This window comes from Eptesicus fuscus, chromosome 9 (genome assembly GCF_027574615.1).
Source record: "Eptesicus fuscus isolate TK198812 chromosome 9, DD_ASM_mEF_20220401, whole genome shotgun sequence".
In the NCBI taxonomy this organism is placed as follows: domain Eukaryota; kingdom Metazoa; phylum Chordata; class Mammalia; order Chiroptera; family Vespertilionidae; genus Eptesicus; species Eptesicus fuscus.
The window spans coordinates 17,543,561-17,560,078 of record NC_072481.1 but is presented as its reverse complement, the minus strand read 5'-3'; the positions used below and the strand labels follow the sequence as shown (position 1 = coordinate 17,560,078).

The window sequence follows — 16,518 nt, the reverse complement described above, 5'->3', positions numbered from 1 at the left end:
CTTTGAAGGCTTTTTGTGGTATAGGCACTTTAACTCAAATTTTATCCCCTTAATTTGCCACCCCTCAAATTACTCTTGGCACAAAACTAAAATCTGAAGCAGATTTCTAGCATAGACCCAGACTTCTCAGGTCCTGGGTACCACATGACAATATAAGTTAGAAAAGGCTTTCCTGATTAACTTGGATAATGTGTGGAAGGTCATGCATTTTAGCTGACTCCCATTACTTCCTTTTATACCCTGGACTAGGCAGACACTCTCCTCCCTCCGGAAATTTGACTTAAGTGGCCACATTTGAAGCCAAGGTTGGCAGTGCTTAAGTGGCAGGCAGAAATTGCTCATTTAATATACAGCAGGTAATCATATATTCTGATCCCAGAGAACTTAAGGACTTAGGTGTCACCTGAGAAGGGTCCCTGGCTATACTGATTCATATGGTTTGTAATTCTACTTTGGTTAGTAATTCCAGCCTTGGCCTGTCTGGCTTGGTTGAGTGTCGTCCCATGTCGCAGGTTCAATTCCCAGTCAGGGCACATGCCCAGGTTATGGGTTCAGTCCAGATCAGGGTGTGAACAGGAGAAAACCAAAGTTTCTCCCTTTCCCCTCTTCTCTAAAATTTTAAAACCATAAATAATTCCAAACTGTTACCTCCAGGAGTACAGATAACTACTGGATAAATGATTATTGTTCGAAGACCGATGGGAACCTTGTTCAACCCTCTTCAGTTGGTCCCTTGGTTTCCAAACTCAAATGGCTACATCAAATAAAGGCAGCAGTGTCGCAGTAATACTCGTAATCTTAGGAAACCTGATTATTAAAATCGTACAAAACATTTCCCAAAAGGTGAAAGTTCTTGAATTGTTTTTAAAGAAGTCTTTTCTCCCTCACATAGTCCTCCATTCTGGCTTGTCCTTTGTCTTGGCTACATCACAGCAGGGATCTCTGAAGACACTGTGTCCAGGGGCTGCCAGTGACAATCCATCAGGGCATCGTACAGCTCCTCACTCTGCTCCATGAACTCCTTGTTGGCCTCGGTCACGTCCAGCTGTGGCATGGGGTCTGGAACAGAACCAAGCATGTATTTAGGGAGCTCCAAGGGGAGAAAGTATTCCGGAGCCACAGACCATGAGACGGGTTCAGCTCCCTGTCCCCAGGACCTCTGTTTCCTAGGGCAAGTTCCCTATCTGTGCCAGAGTTCCCTCCTAACTCGGGCTGATATAAGTGCCTTGCAGTGTTCCTGTGAGGATGAAAATAGGATAATGTAAGGTGTAGTTAGTACTCAAATAATACTACACATTAAAAGCAACACCTATATTTAGCTGAAAATCATGTGCCCTGGATTTTCTGGTGCGGTTATTTCAATGTTGAGCTTGGAAACTGATCCAAATTTACTAAGTCCAAAGCACTAGTCTTAAAAGAATGAATATTATATGCCATTGAAAATGAACCTTGCCCTGGCCAATGTGGCTCAGTTGAGTATTGTCTTATGGACTGAAAGGTTGCCAGTTAGATTTCCAGTTAGAGTACCTACCCAGGTTGTGTGTTCGATCCCCGGTCGGGGTGCGTATCAGGGTACATATGGGAAGCAACCAATAGATGTTTCTCACATCAATGTTTCCAAAATCAGTAAAAAAACACTAAAAAAAAAAAAAAAAAAAAGAACCTTGGCGGCACACAACTTGAGTCTAAACTTGCATGAGTATTGAATGAAAGAAGACAGTAGTACATTCAGTATGACTGTATTATACAAAGCCAAAAATGCAAAACAAAACCATATTGTTTAGTGATACCTAGTGATAAAACTATAAAGAGAAGGAAAAAAGTGGTTACTACAAGAAGCTGTGGGTTGTGATTGGGGGAAGGATGGCTTCTGGAGGCTGGCAACATTCTACTTAACTGGAATTCGGGTCTCACGGGCAACTGCTTTATGACTACATGTTAAACTATACGTTTGCTTTATGTACTTTTCTTTCTTTTTTTAACTATGTTTTTATTGGTTTTAGAGAGGAAGGGAGAGGGAGAGAGAGAAACACTGATTGGTTATCTCCTGTACGAGGCACCCCGACGGAACCAAACCCAAAACCTGGGCATGTGCCCTGACCAAGAATTGAACCAGCAACCTTTTGGTGCACAGGACGATGCTCAACCAAATGAGCCACACCGGTCAGGGCTGCTGTATGTACTTTTCCACGTATGTGTTATCTTTCACAATAAAAGTTCAAAATAATGTTTAATTACTATGACTGATAACATTTTATATTTTTAGTCTGTGTTGGTTTAAAATGCACACACACATTGATTAAAACACATTTAAAAACGAACTGGAAAATTAAAGAATACCTAATAAACAGAAAGACACCCCATGTACTTGGATTGAAAAATGATTTTATAAAGATGGAAAAATTCTCCAAATTGATCTATAGCTGCAGCTGTTTTTGTTTGTTTGTTTTGCAGAAAATGACCAACTGATCATAACATTTCTATGGAAATGCAAGGAATCCAGACTAGCCAAAACAATCTTTAAGAAGAACAAAGTTCAAGGACTCATGCTTCCCCATTTCAAAACTTACTGCAAAGCTACAGTAAGAAAGACCAGCAGTAGTTTAAGGATAAACATATGGATCAATTGACTAGGGTTAAGAGCCCCAAACAAAACCTATACATTTATAGTAAACTGCTTTTCAACAAGCGTAGCAAAGACAATTCAAAGGGTAAAGAACAGTTTTTCAACAAATGGTGCTGGGTCACCTATAATTATACAGGCTGGGGTAAAAGTAGGTTTACAGTTGTGAGTATGCAAAAGTTTATTCTTACTATTTTTTGTATTGTATTTTTTATATTATTATTTTTTGAAAGAATAGTTTATTGATATTTAGAGAGAGGAAGGGAGAAAAACATCGATTGGCTGCCTCCTGCAAGCCCCGCACTGGGGGTCAAGCCCACAACCGGGGCATGTGCCCTGACCTGGAATCAAACCTGCAACCCACAGGACGACCCCCAACCAACTGAGCCACACTGGCCAGGGCTTGTATTATTATTTATTAACTGCTGTATTACTTCCCATATGAACAACCATAAGCCTATTTTTGCCCCACCCTCTATAAGGTGACTTAACTAGATTTAGTGCAGTGATCATTTTGCAATATGTCAAAATTGAATCATACATCTAAAACATACATTTTGTTTAACAAATCATGTATTTGATATTTATTTGTACTGATGATTATCATTGGGGATAAAATCTTTCAAGTAAAATTACTGATTTAAAGCATATTAACATAGTAAGAACTTTTATAGAAACATGGTATATTCTAATTTGTATTTATTAATAGTGTGATAGTTGAATTTTATGTATAAACTTGGCTAGGCTATGATGCCCAATTGTTTAGTCAGCCACCAGTCTAATGTTGCTGTGATGGTATTTTGTAAATGTGATTAACATCTGCAATCAGTGACTTTTTTTTAAAGTTTTGCTTCTGATTTTAATTATTTATTTGTTATTGATTGATTAAAAAATATTTTTAATCGATTTTTAAAGAGAGGAAGGAAGAAGGATAGAGAGAGAGAGAAACATCGATGGGACAGTGAAGCATTGATCAGCTGCCTTCTCCATGCCTCCCACCGGGAATCAAACCAACAACCTTTTCGTGCATGGGATGATGCCCAACCAACTGAGCCACACTGGCCAGGGCCATTCATTGATTCTTGTATGTGCCCTGACCAGGGATTGAACCTGCAAACTTGGCATATCAAGATGATGATCTAACTAACTTAGTTACCTGGCCTAGGCTGATACACACACTTCTTACTGCAATTATGTATATACCGGCTCTCTCATCCTATATAATAAAAGCCTAATATGCAAATTTTCCCCTCAGATGGTCATTTGACCAGGAGTTCGACCGCTCGCTATGACGTGTTCTGACCAACAGGGGGCAGACATGGCAGGCATCAGTGACATGGTGCTGGCAGCGGGCAGCAGTGGAGGAGCTGCTGGCACCAATGGGCCCTGACGAGAGCAGGACCACAGCAGGATGGTGGAACAGGTAAAAGGGCAGCGGCAAGACAAGGCAGGGTGCCTGGCAGGGCTGCGAGGCTGGGGGCGCGAGCTGGGGCCCAATCTCCGCAGGCCACCTTGAGGACCCCACCTGTGCACGAATTTGTGCACCGGGCCTCTAGTTAGAATGTAAGTTCCTCAAGGCAGAATTCACCATGCATTCCTTCAGCATCTAGCTGAAGGCACAGTGCCAGCCACAAAGCAATCACTGCATTATGGCTGACAGAGGGAATGAGTGATGGGCTCCTTTCTTACCTTCCAAAGCATCATCTCCAACTTCTTCATATGTCTGTCAAGAGACAGAGAGGTTGGGTGAGAAGGATCCTGGCCATAACAAGGATGGCTTATTTTTAACAAGAGCAACTAGGTGGCTCCATCTTTCCCCATTTTTTTTCTGAAGCCCAAGCCCCCGTCCTTATCAATCCCATCCTGGAGAATGACCCATGTCTCTAAAGGATGACAAAACCCAAGAGAGCAGACTTGCCAAATCATGGTTACCTGCATGGTGCTCTGGGTATAGCCATACTGGGGATAACTGTAGCTGTAGCTGCCTGTATTCTGGTCATAGCCCCACTGAGCGTAGTAGTTCTGGTACTGCTGGTAATACTGGTTGTAGCTGTAACTGTACATCTGACTATATTCCACGGGCTTCACACGACTACTGTGAAGAAAGAACCAAAAATAAACAAATGTGAGCAAACATTCCTATAACACTTATTAACAAACAGATGAGTCTACCGAGTCTGAAAGGTTAAGTGATTTACTCAAAACCACGCCCACAACTAGAGCCGAATGTAACTCCAAGGTTCATGCTAACGCCACACCATTACATACAGCAGCTGGCCTGATAGACTCAAGTCCTACATCCTGCATTTGCCAGTCAGGGCTGAGGCCCAGGGTCAGCGGAAAGCTTTCTTATTCTGATTGTACAGCTGCCCCAGTTGCTAACCAAAGACAATGTCAAGTCTGCAAAGGACCCACTGCTCTAAAAAACATAAAGAAGTACATGTGAGTAGGTTTCTGAAAAAGGCCTGAGGTATGACCAGCATACCAGCTGACAGGAATGAAAGAATATAACTGAAGACATGACAATGTTCCTCCAGAGTCATTGTACTCGATGGGCCAGAGTTTACCATAGGTGCACACCAAACACACGCAGGAGGCCAAGGCTGGTTTACAAGGAAAATTATAACAGTCACATAGTGTGGGACGTGGGACGTGGGACGTCCTCATGATTGGTGCATTCTATCTCAGAGTGAAACCGAAGAAGCCAAGTCATAAGCAGGAGTTGAACCACCATAGAAATCCCCATCACAAAAACCATAAAATGCTCGTCTGAATGAGCTCTTCCCAAGTTCCTTGCAAGTTCAATGTCTGCGTGGTGAGCAGGACTCAGCCAGAGCATTTTGAGAGACTCCACATCTGATCACCTCCTGACGGGGTGGCTCGATGATGTTAAACAGCATGGACTCCCTCTCCCTGCCCAGGGCCAGGCGAAAACTGACAATATTTTGTCTCCGTAACTCCCCTTCCATGGGTGCTTCCAAGGCCCACCACCCTCTGCCAGGTTCAGGTACCCGAAGGTGCGGTCTCTCCACACGCAGCTCTTACAGTCTAGCTCTCAAAGGGAACTCTCATCTCCCTCAATTCCTACTGCTTTGAGGACCTCTCCCTAGAAACAGGCACCAAATACTGACAGCAACATTCAATGAAGAACTAGATATAACAATATAACCTCTCTGCAGAAGGGACTTTGTCAGAATATACAATCAAAAGAATTACCTGCAGTTAAAAATATAATGATGATTAGGCAACTACTAGTATGTGGAAAAGTGAATCTGTACTGAGTAAACTAGGGGGAAAAGAGCACTGTTACTGTGAAATGAACAAAGAAATAAATCTACAGTAAGCAAACTGACTCATATGTAGTGTGTGTATGTATGTGTATGTCATGGATAGCTATGGAGGAGCCTGGAAATAAACTCAGAAATTATAATTAGTCATTTTAGGGTAATGAGGAAATTTCTTTCGTTTAGCTTATTTAATGTTTTTATATATACAATAGAGTTTAGAAAAAAATAACACTTTGGGGGAGAAATCACTCAGGTTGATCTTCTCTGTATTAAAAACACAACAAGCCATAAGGAACCTCCAAACCTTTTGCTGCTTTAAAAAACACGATCATTTGGAAGTCCCACCCTAAAGCAGCAGCCAATCTCGTACTTTTGCCCCTTAATATAGACAATCACTGCTTTGACCAAAGGATGGCAGATTCTATGCAGAAAAAAGCTGTCTTACATCTGAGTGAGAAAGCTGCTTGGAGTTGTTTTCTACCGAGCATGACAGGTACAATAGTGATGTATACACCAGTCTATAGAGTGTTTGGATCGTTAATCCTCAGCCATTCCCATAGCATGGGACAGTCACAGGTTTGTAGGTTTCATTGATTTAAATAAGCTTAAAACTGGGTGTAAATTTTTCCTTCTGTTCAATTCTTAATCTCTGGATCGATGTCTAACAGTGGCACTACTGGGCAAAGAGGGGGGCATTACGTATGTGGTACCGAACTGCTTCTCCAGCACTGCTATCAGCAATGTCTGATTGTATCTGTCTTCCCAGTCACAGCTCTCCCCCAACCATAGGCTCCTGGAGGGTTATGCTCATTCATCTCCAACACCCAGCAAACAGCCTGGTGAGTTCAGGCATTCCTTATTTGTGAGCTGAATTGAATCTCTGTAGCCTCCCATCCAGCATGTGATGATCAACAAACAGGTGAGGAGTATCCAGATGGGGGTCAGTCCAGAGGCCCTCTACCTTCCCTGTCAGTGCGGGACTCACGCTTTAGGGATTGCCACACTCAGCCGCACTGGTTTAGATCCCAGGCCTACTGCTCCCTGGCACTCCGTCAGGGCTCGCTTCTGTTCCAGTTCATCTGTGAACTTCACAAAACCATAGCCCCTGCAGGAAAAACAACACACACGATATAGATCACAAATGAGATGAAGGTAAAGTCTGAGAATGGAAAAGGGGCTGAAAGGGATAGAGTCCATCAAACTATGTGGGCAGGAATGAGAGCCCCATGGGGAAGGCATGTCGCAGAGCAATGTGAGATTCAAGCACTGGAGGATCCTGAGATCTATAGGAATCCCCCCTCTCGGTTCACCATTCTCTCTACTTTCACTGATGAGTCTCCTGCCCAAACAGTAGCTTCCCTCCCAATCTACTAGGAAATGTTACTTTCATTATGGTAACAGCAGTAGTAATAGTTTCTTCAGCGAATATTTACTGAGTCTGTCTGTTTGCACTAGGTCTTGGTAGTCATAAGCAGACAAGGTTCTTGATCTCCTGAACTCATATTCTCCTAGGGGGAATAGATGAATGATAGCTAATATCTAATGAACACTACCTCCCAGACACTGTGCTGAGCATTTTTCCAGGGTTATCTCACTGAACAGTCCAACAATTTGATGTAGTGTCCACATCTACTGAAGAGGGAACCAAAGTTCAGAAAGGTTTACCAATCTGCCCAAAGTCATAGTAGAAACGGGATTCAAATCCAAGTCTCTCAGACTCCAAAGAATGAGTGTTTTTTGAGGTTTTTCCACTTTTGAAGTAAAAATAATAAAATACAAACACCTATACAGCATTTCCCACTGCTTTATATTACCTCATTTAATCCTTACATTGCCCTGTGAGCAGACACTATGAATCAGTCCCGTTTCAGAGATGAGGAAATGGGGTCAGGGGTTCAGTAACTGTCTCCTTACACCTGGCCGGTCCTGGAGCCGGATTCCAACCCCGGCAGCTTGGCTCCAGAACCTGTGCGCTTAACGACCACGCTGCATGGCCTTTCTCTAACACCTCACCTATGAGACAAAGGCTGACACTAACAGGGCGAGCATCAGTAACACGGGAGGCCTTACTTAGACACGCCTGTCTGGTCCAAAACCACCTTGCCTCCCCGGCAGGAGGGGTAGACTTTGACGAAGAATTCATACAGCATGCCGTCATCCACGTCTGGGGTCAGGTCCCCCACAAAGAGGGAGTACTCAGGGCTGAGAGGAGAGAATGAGATTCAGACACAAAGACCTTTGTTCTGACAACTTCTTTTGGCCCATTCTAGGTAAACCCTTTCTGAGCCTTTTCAGGGCATGACACATCTGGTGCGTCCTTAACCAGGTCCTAATTTGTTTCACTTGGCAGTCCTGGCCGAAGAGGTATGGAGTTAGTTCCCTGCTCCACCCAAGTCCTCCATCCATCCACTGCACAAAGGCCGTCTGGCTTCAAGGATTACATGAGTGCAGATGGAGGGTGAGGTCAGAGGTACTCAAAATATAAAACTAGATGTTCTGCAGTCATTGCCTTTTAAAAAATTCTTACCTGAGGGTATTTTTCCATTGCTTTTAGATAAGAATGGAAGGAAGGTGTGGGGAGAGAAAGAAACATCAATGTGAGACACATCCATTGGTTGCCTCCCGCACACGTCCCAAGCAGGTGCGTGCCCTTGACTAGTAATCGAACCCGAGATCCTTCAGTGTGAGGGCCAACACTCTAACAACTGAACCAAACCAGCCAGGGTGTCATTGCATACTTTTAACTTAAATGGTGAAACACAGAGAGAATGAGAACTGGATATTATCTACTAAACACCTTAAAACCTAGCTAAATGCAATCTCCCAAATTTTAGAATCAGGGTCATCAAACTTTTTCTGTAGAAGACCACTTTTTTTTCTGAATAGTATTTTTTCACTTTTAACTTAGCCAACATCTTGACATGTCATTATTCTGCTACAACATGACTTATTAATGGATATATCGCACTTCTATTAATGAACGTATTGTAATTTAAACCACTTCCCTATTATTAGACTTGGTTTTCCCCCAATTTTGCCCACTATACATAATATTTCAATTAATACCTTTGAGGCTAATCTTACCCACATGATGAATAAATTCAGAAAAGCAGAATTATGGAGGTCAGTGGGTACTCATCTTTCTAAAGATTTTGATACATTGTTTTAAAGTTTTCACACAGCAACCTGAAATGCTGAATCAAATTATACTGCTATATGCCCGGCTGGTGTGGCTCAGTGGTTGAGCATCGTCGACCCAGGAACCAAGAGGTCACCAGTTCGATTCCCAGTCAGAGCACGTGCCCAGGTTGTGGGCTCCATCCCCAGTGGGGGCCGTGCAGGAGGCAGCCAATCGATGAACTTCCTCTCTCAACGATGTTTTGATCTCTCTATCCCTCTCCCTTCCTCTCTCTAAAAATCAATAAAAAAAAATTTTAAAAAAATTTTATTTCTACAACAGGTCAATTATTATGGAATCAAACCTCAACACTGTGGGAAGTAATGGGATGGAAGGCACAGGCCTCAACATGAAGCATAACAGTAAGGCGCCCTCCTTCAGGAGGGAGGCAAAGTGGAGCCAAACTCAACTCCCATCCTCCTCTTGGGTAGTGACCTGCACAGTGACACATCTTGTCTCTCTCTAGACATTTCCTGGGGCTTGAAGCTAGGTCGGGGCTACTCTGTACTTACCTGTTATCTGGTTGTTTCCCATAAGTAGCATAGTTCAGTTTAAAACGTTTTGCCTGGAAATTTAAAAACAAACCAACTAAAACAGAGAAAGGTGTTTTTAAGAGTCAAACAATATTTGAAAAAAACTGAAATAAATTACCTTGCCAAAACATCTCCCCCTCTCTAAGCCTCAGCTTTTTCTCCTGTATAAAATGAGGGGGTTGCACGGATGACCGCTAAGGGCACTGCCAGCTCCATGGTTCTATGAGCCCCCGTGTGCCAGCTTGGTGCAGCTGGAAGCTAAGTAACTGTGGGAAGAGCAAAATGTAACTCTCTTGAAATGTGTCCTCACTACTGCCAGCCTGTTCTACTTTCTCACTCAGGCAAGAGGTCTAGTTTCAAGTCTTCCATGAAGAGAGGCAGAGGTGCAGAGTGGAAAGGGCGTGGATTTCAGGGTCAACCAATCTTCATTCTGCATCCTGGCATTGCCACTCACTACCTGTTTTGCCTTGGGCAAGTTATCGCACTTCCCTGAGCTTCGGTTTCCCAGGCTGTCAAAGATGACAATGCCTACTCTTCAGGGTTGTTACAGAATCAAATAAATATAAATATATAGTAGGGATTCAATAAATGATAGTTACTGATAACAATAAAAACGGCAACATCATCATTATCTAAGTGTCCTTACAGGTGTGGCTCCTGGAAGGGGTTTCCCATTAATTTTATGCAAACACTTCTCGGCTGTGGCCAAATCTGCAAATTCTACAAAACAGTAACCAGCTGGAATCCTGGAAAGAAAGAAAACAGAGAGAATGGTTAAAGATGCAGTTCCCAGCCCTAACCGGTTTGGCTCAGTGGCTAGAGCGTCGGCCTGAGGACTGAAAGGTCCCAGGTTCGATTCCGCTCAAGGGCATGTACCTTGGTTGCGGGCACATCCCGAGTAGGGGGTGTGCAGGAGGCAGCTGATGGATGTTTCCCTCTCATCGATGTTTCTAACTCTCCATCCCTCTCTGTAAAAATCAATAAAATATATATATTTAAAAATATTTTAGGCTTTGTAGGCCATATCTGTTGCATATTCTTTTTTATTTTATTTTATTTAACAACCCTTTAAGAGGATAAAAGTCATTTTTAGCTCAAGAACAGACTTCAGGCTGGATCTAGTTTCACTTAGAGATACTAAAGCTCCCACATAAAGTTACTTAATCAATCCCGTCGAAAGACACACAGGTTGTTTCCTCTCTTTTTGTTATTACAGATAATGCTGGTGATCCACTAAGCCAAACTGGCTAGGGCTTAAAACGTTTTTTTGTTGTTGTTTTTTTAAAATATATTTTATTGATTTTTTACAGAGAGGAAGGGAGAGGGATAGAGAGTTAGAAACATCAATGAGAGGGAAACATCGATCAGCTGCCTCCTGCAACACCCCCTACTGGGGATGTGCCTGCAACCAAGGTACACGCCCTTGACCGGAATCGAACCTGGGACCCTTCATTCTGAAGGCCGACGCTCTTATCAACTGAGCCAAACCGGCCAGGGCGCATTACACCCATTTAGACAAGAAGACTGAGACTTAACAGAATTATACAATACGTTGTAAAACACACAGCTGGGTTAGGTTTGAATTCAGGATAATGTGATTACATCCTTTACCCAACATTATATTATGACAAATTCCCAACATAAAAACTGAAATAAGCCGAAACTGGTTTGGCTCAGTGGATAGAGCGTCGGTCTGCAGACTGGAAGGTCCCGGGTTTGATTCCGGTCAAGGGCATGTACATTGGTTGTGGGCACATCCCCAGTGGGAGGTGTGCAGGAGGCAGCTGGTCGATGTCTCTCTTCGATGTTTCTAACTCTCTATCCCTCTCCCTTCCTCTCTGTGAAAAATCAATAAAATATATTTAAAAAAACAAAAAACTGAAATAACTCCATAGCAATCATTCACATATGGATCACCTGCAAATGAATATTTTATTATACTATTTTATCCAACTATCCATTCTTCTACCCATGTATCATTCTTATTTTTTTTTCTTTAATATATTTTTTATTGATTTCAGAGAGGGAGAGGGAGAGAGAGATAGAAACATCAATGATGAGAGAGAATCATTGACCGGCTGCCTCCTGCACATCCCCCACTGGGGATTGAGCCCGCAACCCAGGCATGTGCCCTTTGCTGGAATCGAACCCGGGACCCCTCAGTCCGCAGGCCGACCCTCTATCCACTGAGCCAAACCAGCCAGGGCTCATTCTTATTTTCTTGATACATTTCAAAGTAAGTTGCAGATATTGGTGTACTTGCCTCAATGACTTTAACATGCATAGTGTTACCTAGAGTTCAATTATCATTTACAGTTTTTTTTTCTCTCTTGGTTTATATGCAATGAAATGCACAAATCTTCCAGATCCTGAGTTATTTCTACCACAGATGAATTTTGTATATTCTAGAATTTTCAATTAGTGGAATCATACAGTAAGGCTTCTTTCATATAGCATAATGCCTTTGAGATTCATTCATGTTGTCACTATGGAGTAGTTTGATCCTTTAAAAATATATATATCTTTAGTGGAGGACATGTTTTTATTGATTTTCAGAGAGAGGAAGGAGTGGGGCATATTGAGAGAAACATAAATGTGAGAGAGACATAACCTGTAACCCAGATGTGCCCTGATCAGGAATAGAACCTGAGACCCTGTCTGTGCAGACGCTCTAACTAGTGAGCACACCAGCCAGGTCTTTTTTTTTTTTTTTTAGAGAATTGTGGTTAAATATACATAACATGCCCTACCTGGTTTGTCTCAGTGGATAGAGTGTCGGCCTATGGACTAAAGGGTCCCAGGTTCGATTCCAGTCAAGGGCACAAGGAAACATCAATGATGAGAGAGAATCATTGATCGGCTGGCTCCTGTTTATCCCTCCTCACTGGGGATCAAGCCCGCAACCCAGGCATGTGCCCTTGACCGGATTCGAACCAGGGACCCTTCAGTCCACAGGCCAACGCTCTATCCACTGAGCCAAACAGGGTGGGGCTAGCCTTTTATTATATAGGATAACTATAATTACGGTGAGAAGCCCAGACTTTCTGCGATGTTTATATTTACCCAAATGACACTTGCCGCATAATTAAGGGAGAAATAACTGAGCAGGTTTGAAGGAAAGAACGTACCCAGTGAGGCGGTTTCGGATAATTTTGACGCTCATCACGGTCTCCCCCATGGTGGCAAAGGCTCTGGAGATGAAGTTCTCATCCATGTAGGGCTCCAGCTGCGTAAATACAAGGGCAGAGCGACTCAGGCCAGCAGGCAGGCTCCGCGCTCCCGGCTCCAGGGCCCCCTCCCCTCAGCTCAGGGTTGCTACATGCTGCGGGGGGTGGAGGGGGGCTTGGACAGGTTCTCACCTGCAGAGCGGTCTGAACTGCAATTCCATCCCTTGCCATTAAACTTGCACCCTCGGGAGCCTCCCCCGTGGACTTAGAAACCCCACCCCTCCCGTCTTAAAACCCAAGAGCCCTGCCCTGGCCGGTGGCGGGTACCATTCCCCATCCAGAGTGTGTACTGGGGTTGCAGGTTCCTTCCCGCCCCGCGCCCACCACGGGCCGCCTGGGGGAGGCAACCAATCGACTCACGTAGATGTTTCTCTCTAGCTCTCCCCCTCCCTTCCTTCCACTCTAAAAATCAATGGAAAAAATACCCCGATGAGGATTAACAACAATAAAAAGACTTGAAACAAACAAAAACAAAGAGCCCTTCAAAAGCCTTGGGGTTCCCCCATTCTCAGTCCCCGAAGCACCTCCCTTTCGCCTCCACGACTCGCGGCGAGGCCCCAGGACTCCTCCCCGCAGACTCAGTCCCTAAGCCTGGATGCTGGGACCCGCTTCTGTGTCACCCAAAGAACTCCCCTTCCTGTTCACGTCCATCTTTTTGGGATTCGAGGACCCCTCCCCTTCAGACCCTTCCTCCCTGCTGACGCTAAGATTCCTCCTCGTGGGACGCGGAGAGCCGCCCTCACTCACGTCGCCCATCCACAGGCTGGCCGCCATGGCCCCAGTCGGGCCCGGACTGGGGCTGCGCCGCGCTGGCGCGAGTCCTCCGGGCCGGCACCGCCACGGAGCATGCGCTTACGACGCCTCCTGCGCACGCTCGGAAACTCAGCGCCTCGGGCAGCGCCGGCCGGTGCGGCTTCGGAATTTTCCGGAGACTCGGTAGGTGCAGCTTCCGGGTCCCTTCGTGCGAATTCGGATCCGAGTCCGCCGCGCGGTGCAGGGTGGACTTCACCCTGCGCAGGTTGGTGGGTTGCTGGGGTAACTGGCTTTCTCGGGTTTCTTTCTCACTTTTATATATTTAAACAGGCGTACAAATAACATTCAAAAGTAATATACGCTCATTGTAGAAACTTGCAAATACAGGTTATTTATTTTTAATATATTTTTATTGATTTCAGAGAGGGAGAGGGAGAATCAATGATGAGAATCATCGATTGGCTGCCTCCCGCACACCCCACACTGGGGAGTGAGCCTGGAACCTGGACACGTGCCCTTGGCTGGAATCGAACCTGGGACACTTTAATCCAGGAGTCCTCAAACTTTTTAAACGGGGCCAGTTCACTGTCCCTCAGACCATTGGAGGGCCGGACTATAGTTTAAAAAAAACTATGAACAAATTCCTATGCACACTGCACATACCTTATTTTGAAGTAAAAAAACAAAACGTCAAAAACACCCGCATGTGGCCCACGGGCCATAGTTTGAGGACGCCTGCTTTAATCCGTAGGCCGAGGCTCTATCCACTGAGCCAAACCAGCTAGGGCCAAGTTGTTTTTAAAGGTGAAATGTCCCCTTTGGGAGCCTGTACGATCCAGTTCCACTAACTCTGTGGACAAGCCACTGGTCTGCCCCAGCCACCCAGTTCGCAAGACGAGATTTTTGTTGAAGCTGGAATGGGATTCCTCCATCATTCCCGTGACTCGCCTGAGGGGCGGTAAAAAGGAGTGTAAATTGGGGCAATCCGGTCACCTCAAACCAGTCAATCCCCGTCTTGTCACTCTGCTTTCTTGAGTCCCACATCCACTACCCTAATCCAAACCGCCAGGAACTTTAACCTGCCCATGGAAGGCCCTCGGTAAACACGATTTCAATGACTTTAATCTTGAGTTTAACAGTGACCCAGGCCATCGCCTCACCTTGGTGCCCATTCCTCAGAACCGGACACTTCTGTTGGTGATAGTTGTCTCAAATAGTGAAATTCCTAACAAATGCTTCCGGATCCCTTTCTGGGACTCCCAACTGGGCTGATGAACCAAGAGTTGCCAAAATTGCTAAATTTCACTGCAATAGTAACGTAGTGGTTGGGTGCCTTGGCTATAGATTCAAACATGGAGCACCAATCCCAGCCCCTTTTCAATTATTGTGGCAAGTTATTGAACCTGAGATGAATGTGGATAATAGCAGTGCTTACCTCATAGGGTGTTGTGAGGCCTTCAAATGATAACTTATAGCAATATAGTATTTAATACTGTTCACCAACCTGTGCTGTGCTCTTTGCTTACTACTTTTAAAGTATGGAAAAAATTTAAATACTCTCATTTTGTTGGGACGATTTCCAAATCTTTTCCTTAGAATTTCCTTGCATATTTCTAAATAACAAAGTACTTATTCTTCATTTATAGTTTCAGATATTTTAACAACTTCCCCTCATATATATATATATATATATATATATATATACACACTTCTCCATCTTAATTTTTGTGAAAGCAGTATTGAACATTTACATTATTTATAGCTGAGCCTCATGGGGTACTCTGACTACATTTGTTTTGGGCTAACCAATCCAGGATGGAGGAAGATGAGGGAAGCTAGAACTAAGCATTTGAAAAACAAGGCAGTTAATTATTAATTCCAGGGAATAAGAAAAGGACAATAGTCATACTAGAGAATACTTACAGAACAGTTACTATGTGCCTGACAGTTCTGATATACATAAGGCACAACAGAGAACTTTACAATTCTTACATGCAACACAAGGAAAAGGACTGGAGTTCTGGGCTCAGGTAGAAGCTGATTTAGATTCTAGCCTACACTTACTTGACTTCAAGCAAGTCACCTGAACTCTCAGGGACTGTTTCCCAAGAGACAGCAATTACTACTTTAAAGGCTGATGTGAAGTGAGGATTAAACAAACTATTATTGCCTATAAAGTGCTCAGCACAATGCCTGGCCCATTTTAGGTCCCACTCCATAAGAGCTATTATTAAAGGCACGTCCAACCTGCTATATTGTCAAAAGGGAAAAACTCCAATAAATCTAATCCAACTGAAATTGGTGGTGGATGGGTATGAGGTGGATGGGGGAGAGAGTTTAGCAGATACATAAATGCTTCTTTACAAAGAAAATATAATCAAAGTGTGATTTTTTTTTAAGAATTCAATTTCTAATCAGTATAGTGCCTGTATCAAAACTAAAAATTCAAAAGGGGGGAAAAAAATCACAGACTACATTTTAAGTTATTTTACATCATATTCATTTTTCCAAGAGTCACTGACATCCAAGAAAAATCCTCCTGGCCCTAATAAAACTTTCTTGTTATACATATACAGACCTGCTGTATCAACAATGTCCACTGTGGCCTTCTGCAATTATAGAAACGTTCTATAGCCCAATACCATAGGCACTAACTACACGTAATTATTGAGGACTTGAAATGTGGCTAGTGCAAAAAAGGAATCAAAAATTTTTACACATTTTAATTGATTTAAATGTAAATGGCCACATGTAGCTAGTGACCATATTAGACAGGCCAGCTCTATGATTTTGTTTGCTCAAATGCCTGTGAAAATCTACATCAATATGAATAAGTTGTCTTAAGAGTTACTGTGCAGTTAATCATGTTTTATCATTTACATCAGCTGTTGACAATGATACAACAGCAAGCTTAGTA

The 16,518-nt window shown here is 43.5% G+C and overlaps 1 protein-coding gene across 1 annotated transcript; it reads right to left on the bottom strand.

Annotated features, from left to right (window-relative positions):
- Window positions 1-787: 787 nt before the first annotated feature.
- Window positions 788-13,700, bottom strand: TRNAU1AP (tRNA selenocysteine 1 associated protein 1). Its single transcript, XM_008147986.3, has 9 exons — window positions 13,596-13,700; window positions 12,750-12,847; window positions 10,268-10,367; window positions 9,601-9,653; window positions 7,981-8,112; window positions 6,896-7,015; window positions 4,556-4,718; window positions 4,313-4,346; window positions 788-1,059 (listed from the first exon to the last, which is right to left on the bottom strand). The coding sequence occupies exons 1-9, from the start codon at window positions 13,620-13,622 to the stop codon at window positions 923-925; spliced, it is 864 nt and encodes a 287-aa protein (XP_008146208.1). The 5' UTR covers window positions 13,623-13,700; the 3' UTR covers window positions 788-922.
- Window positions 13,701-16,518: the final 2,818 nt, after the last annotated feature.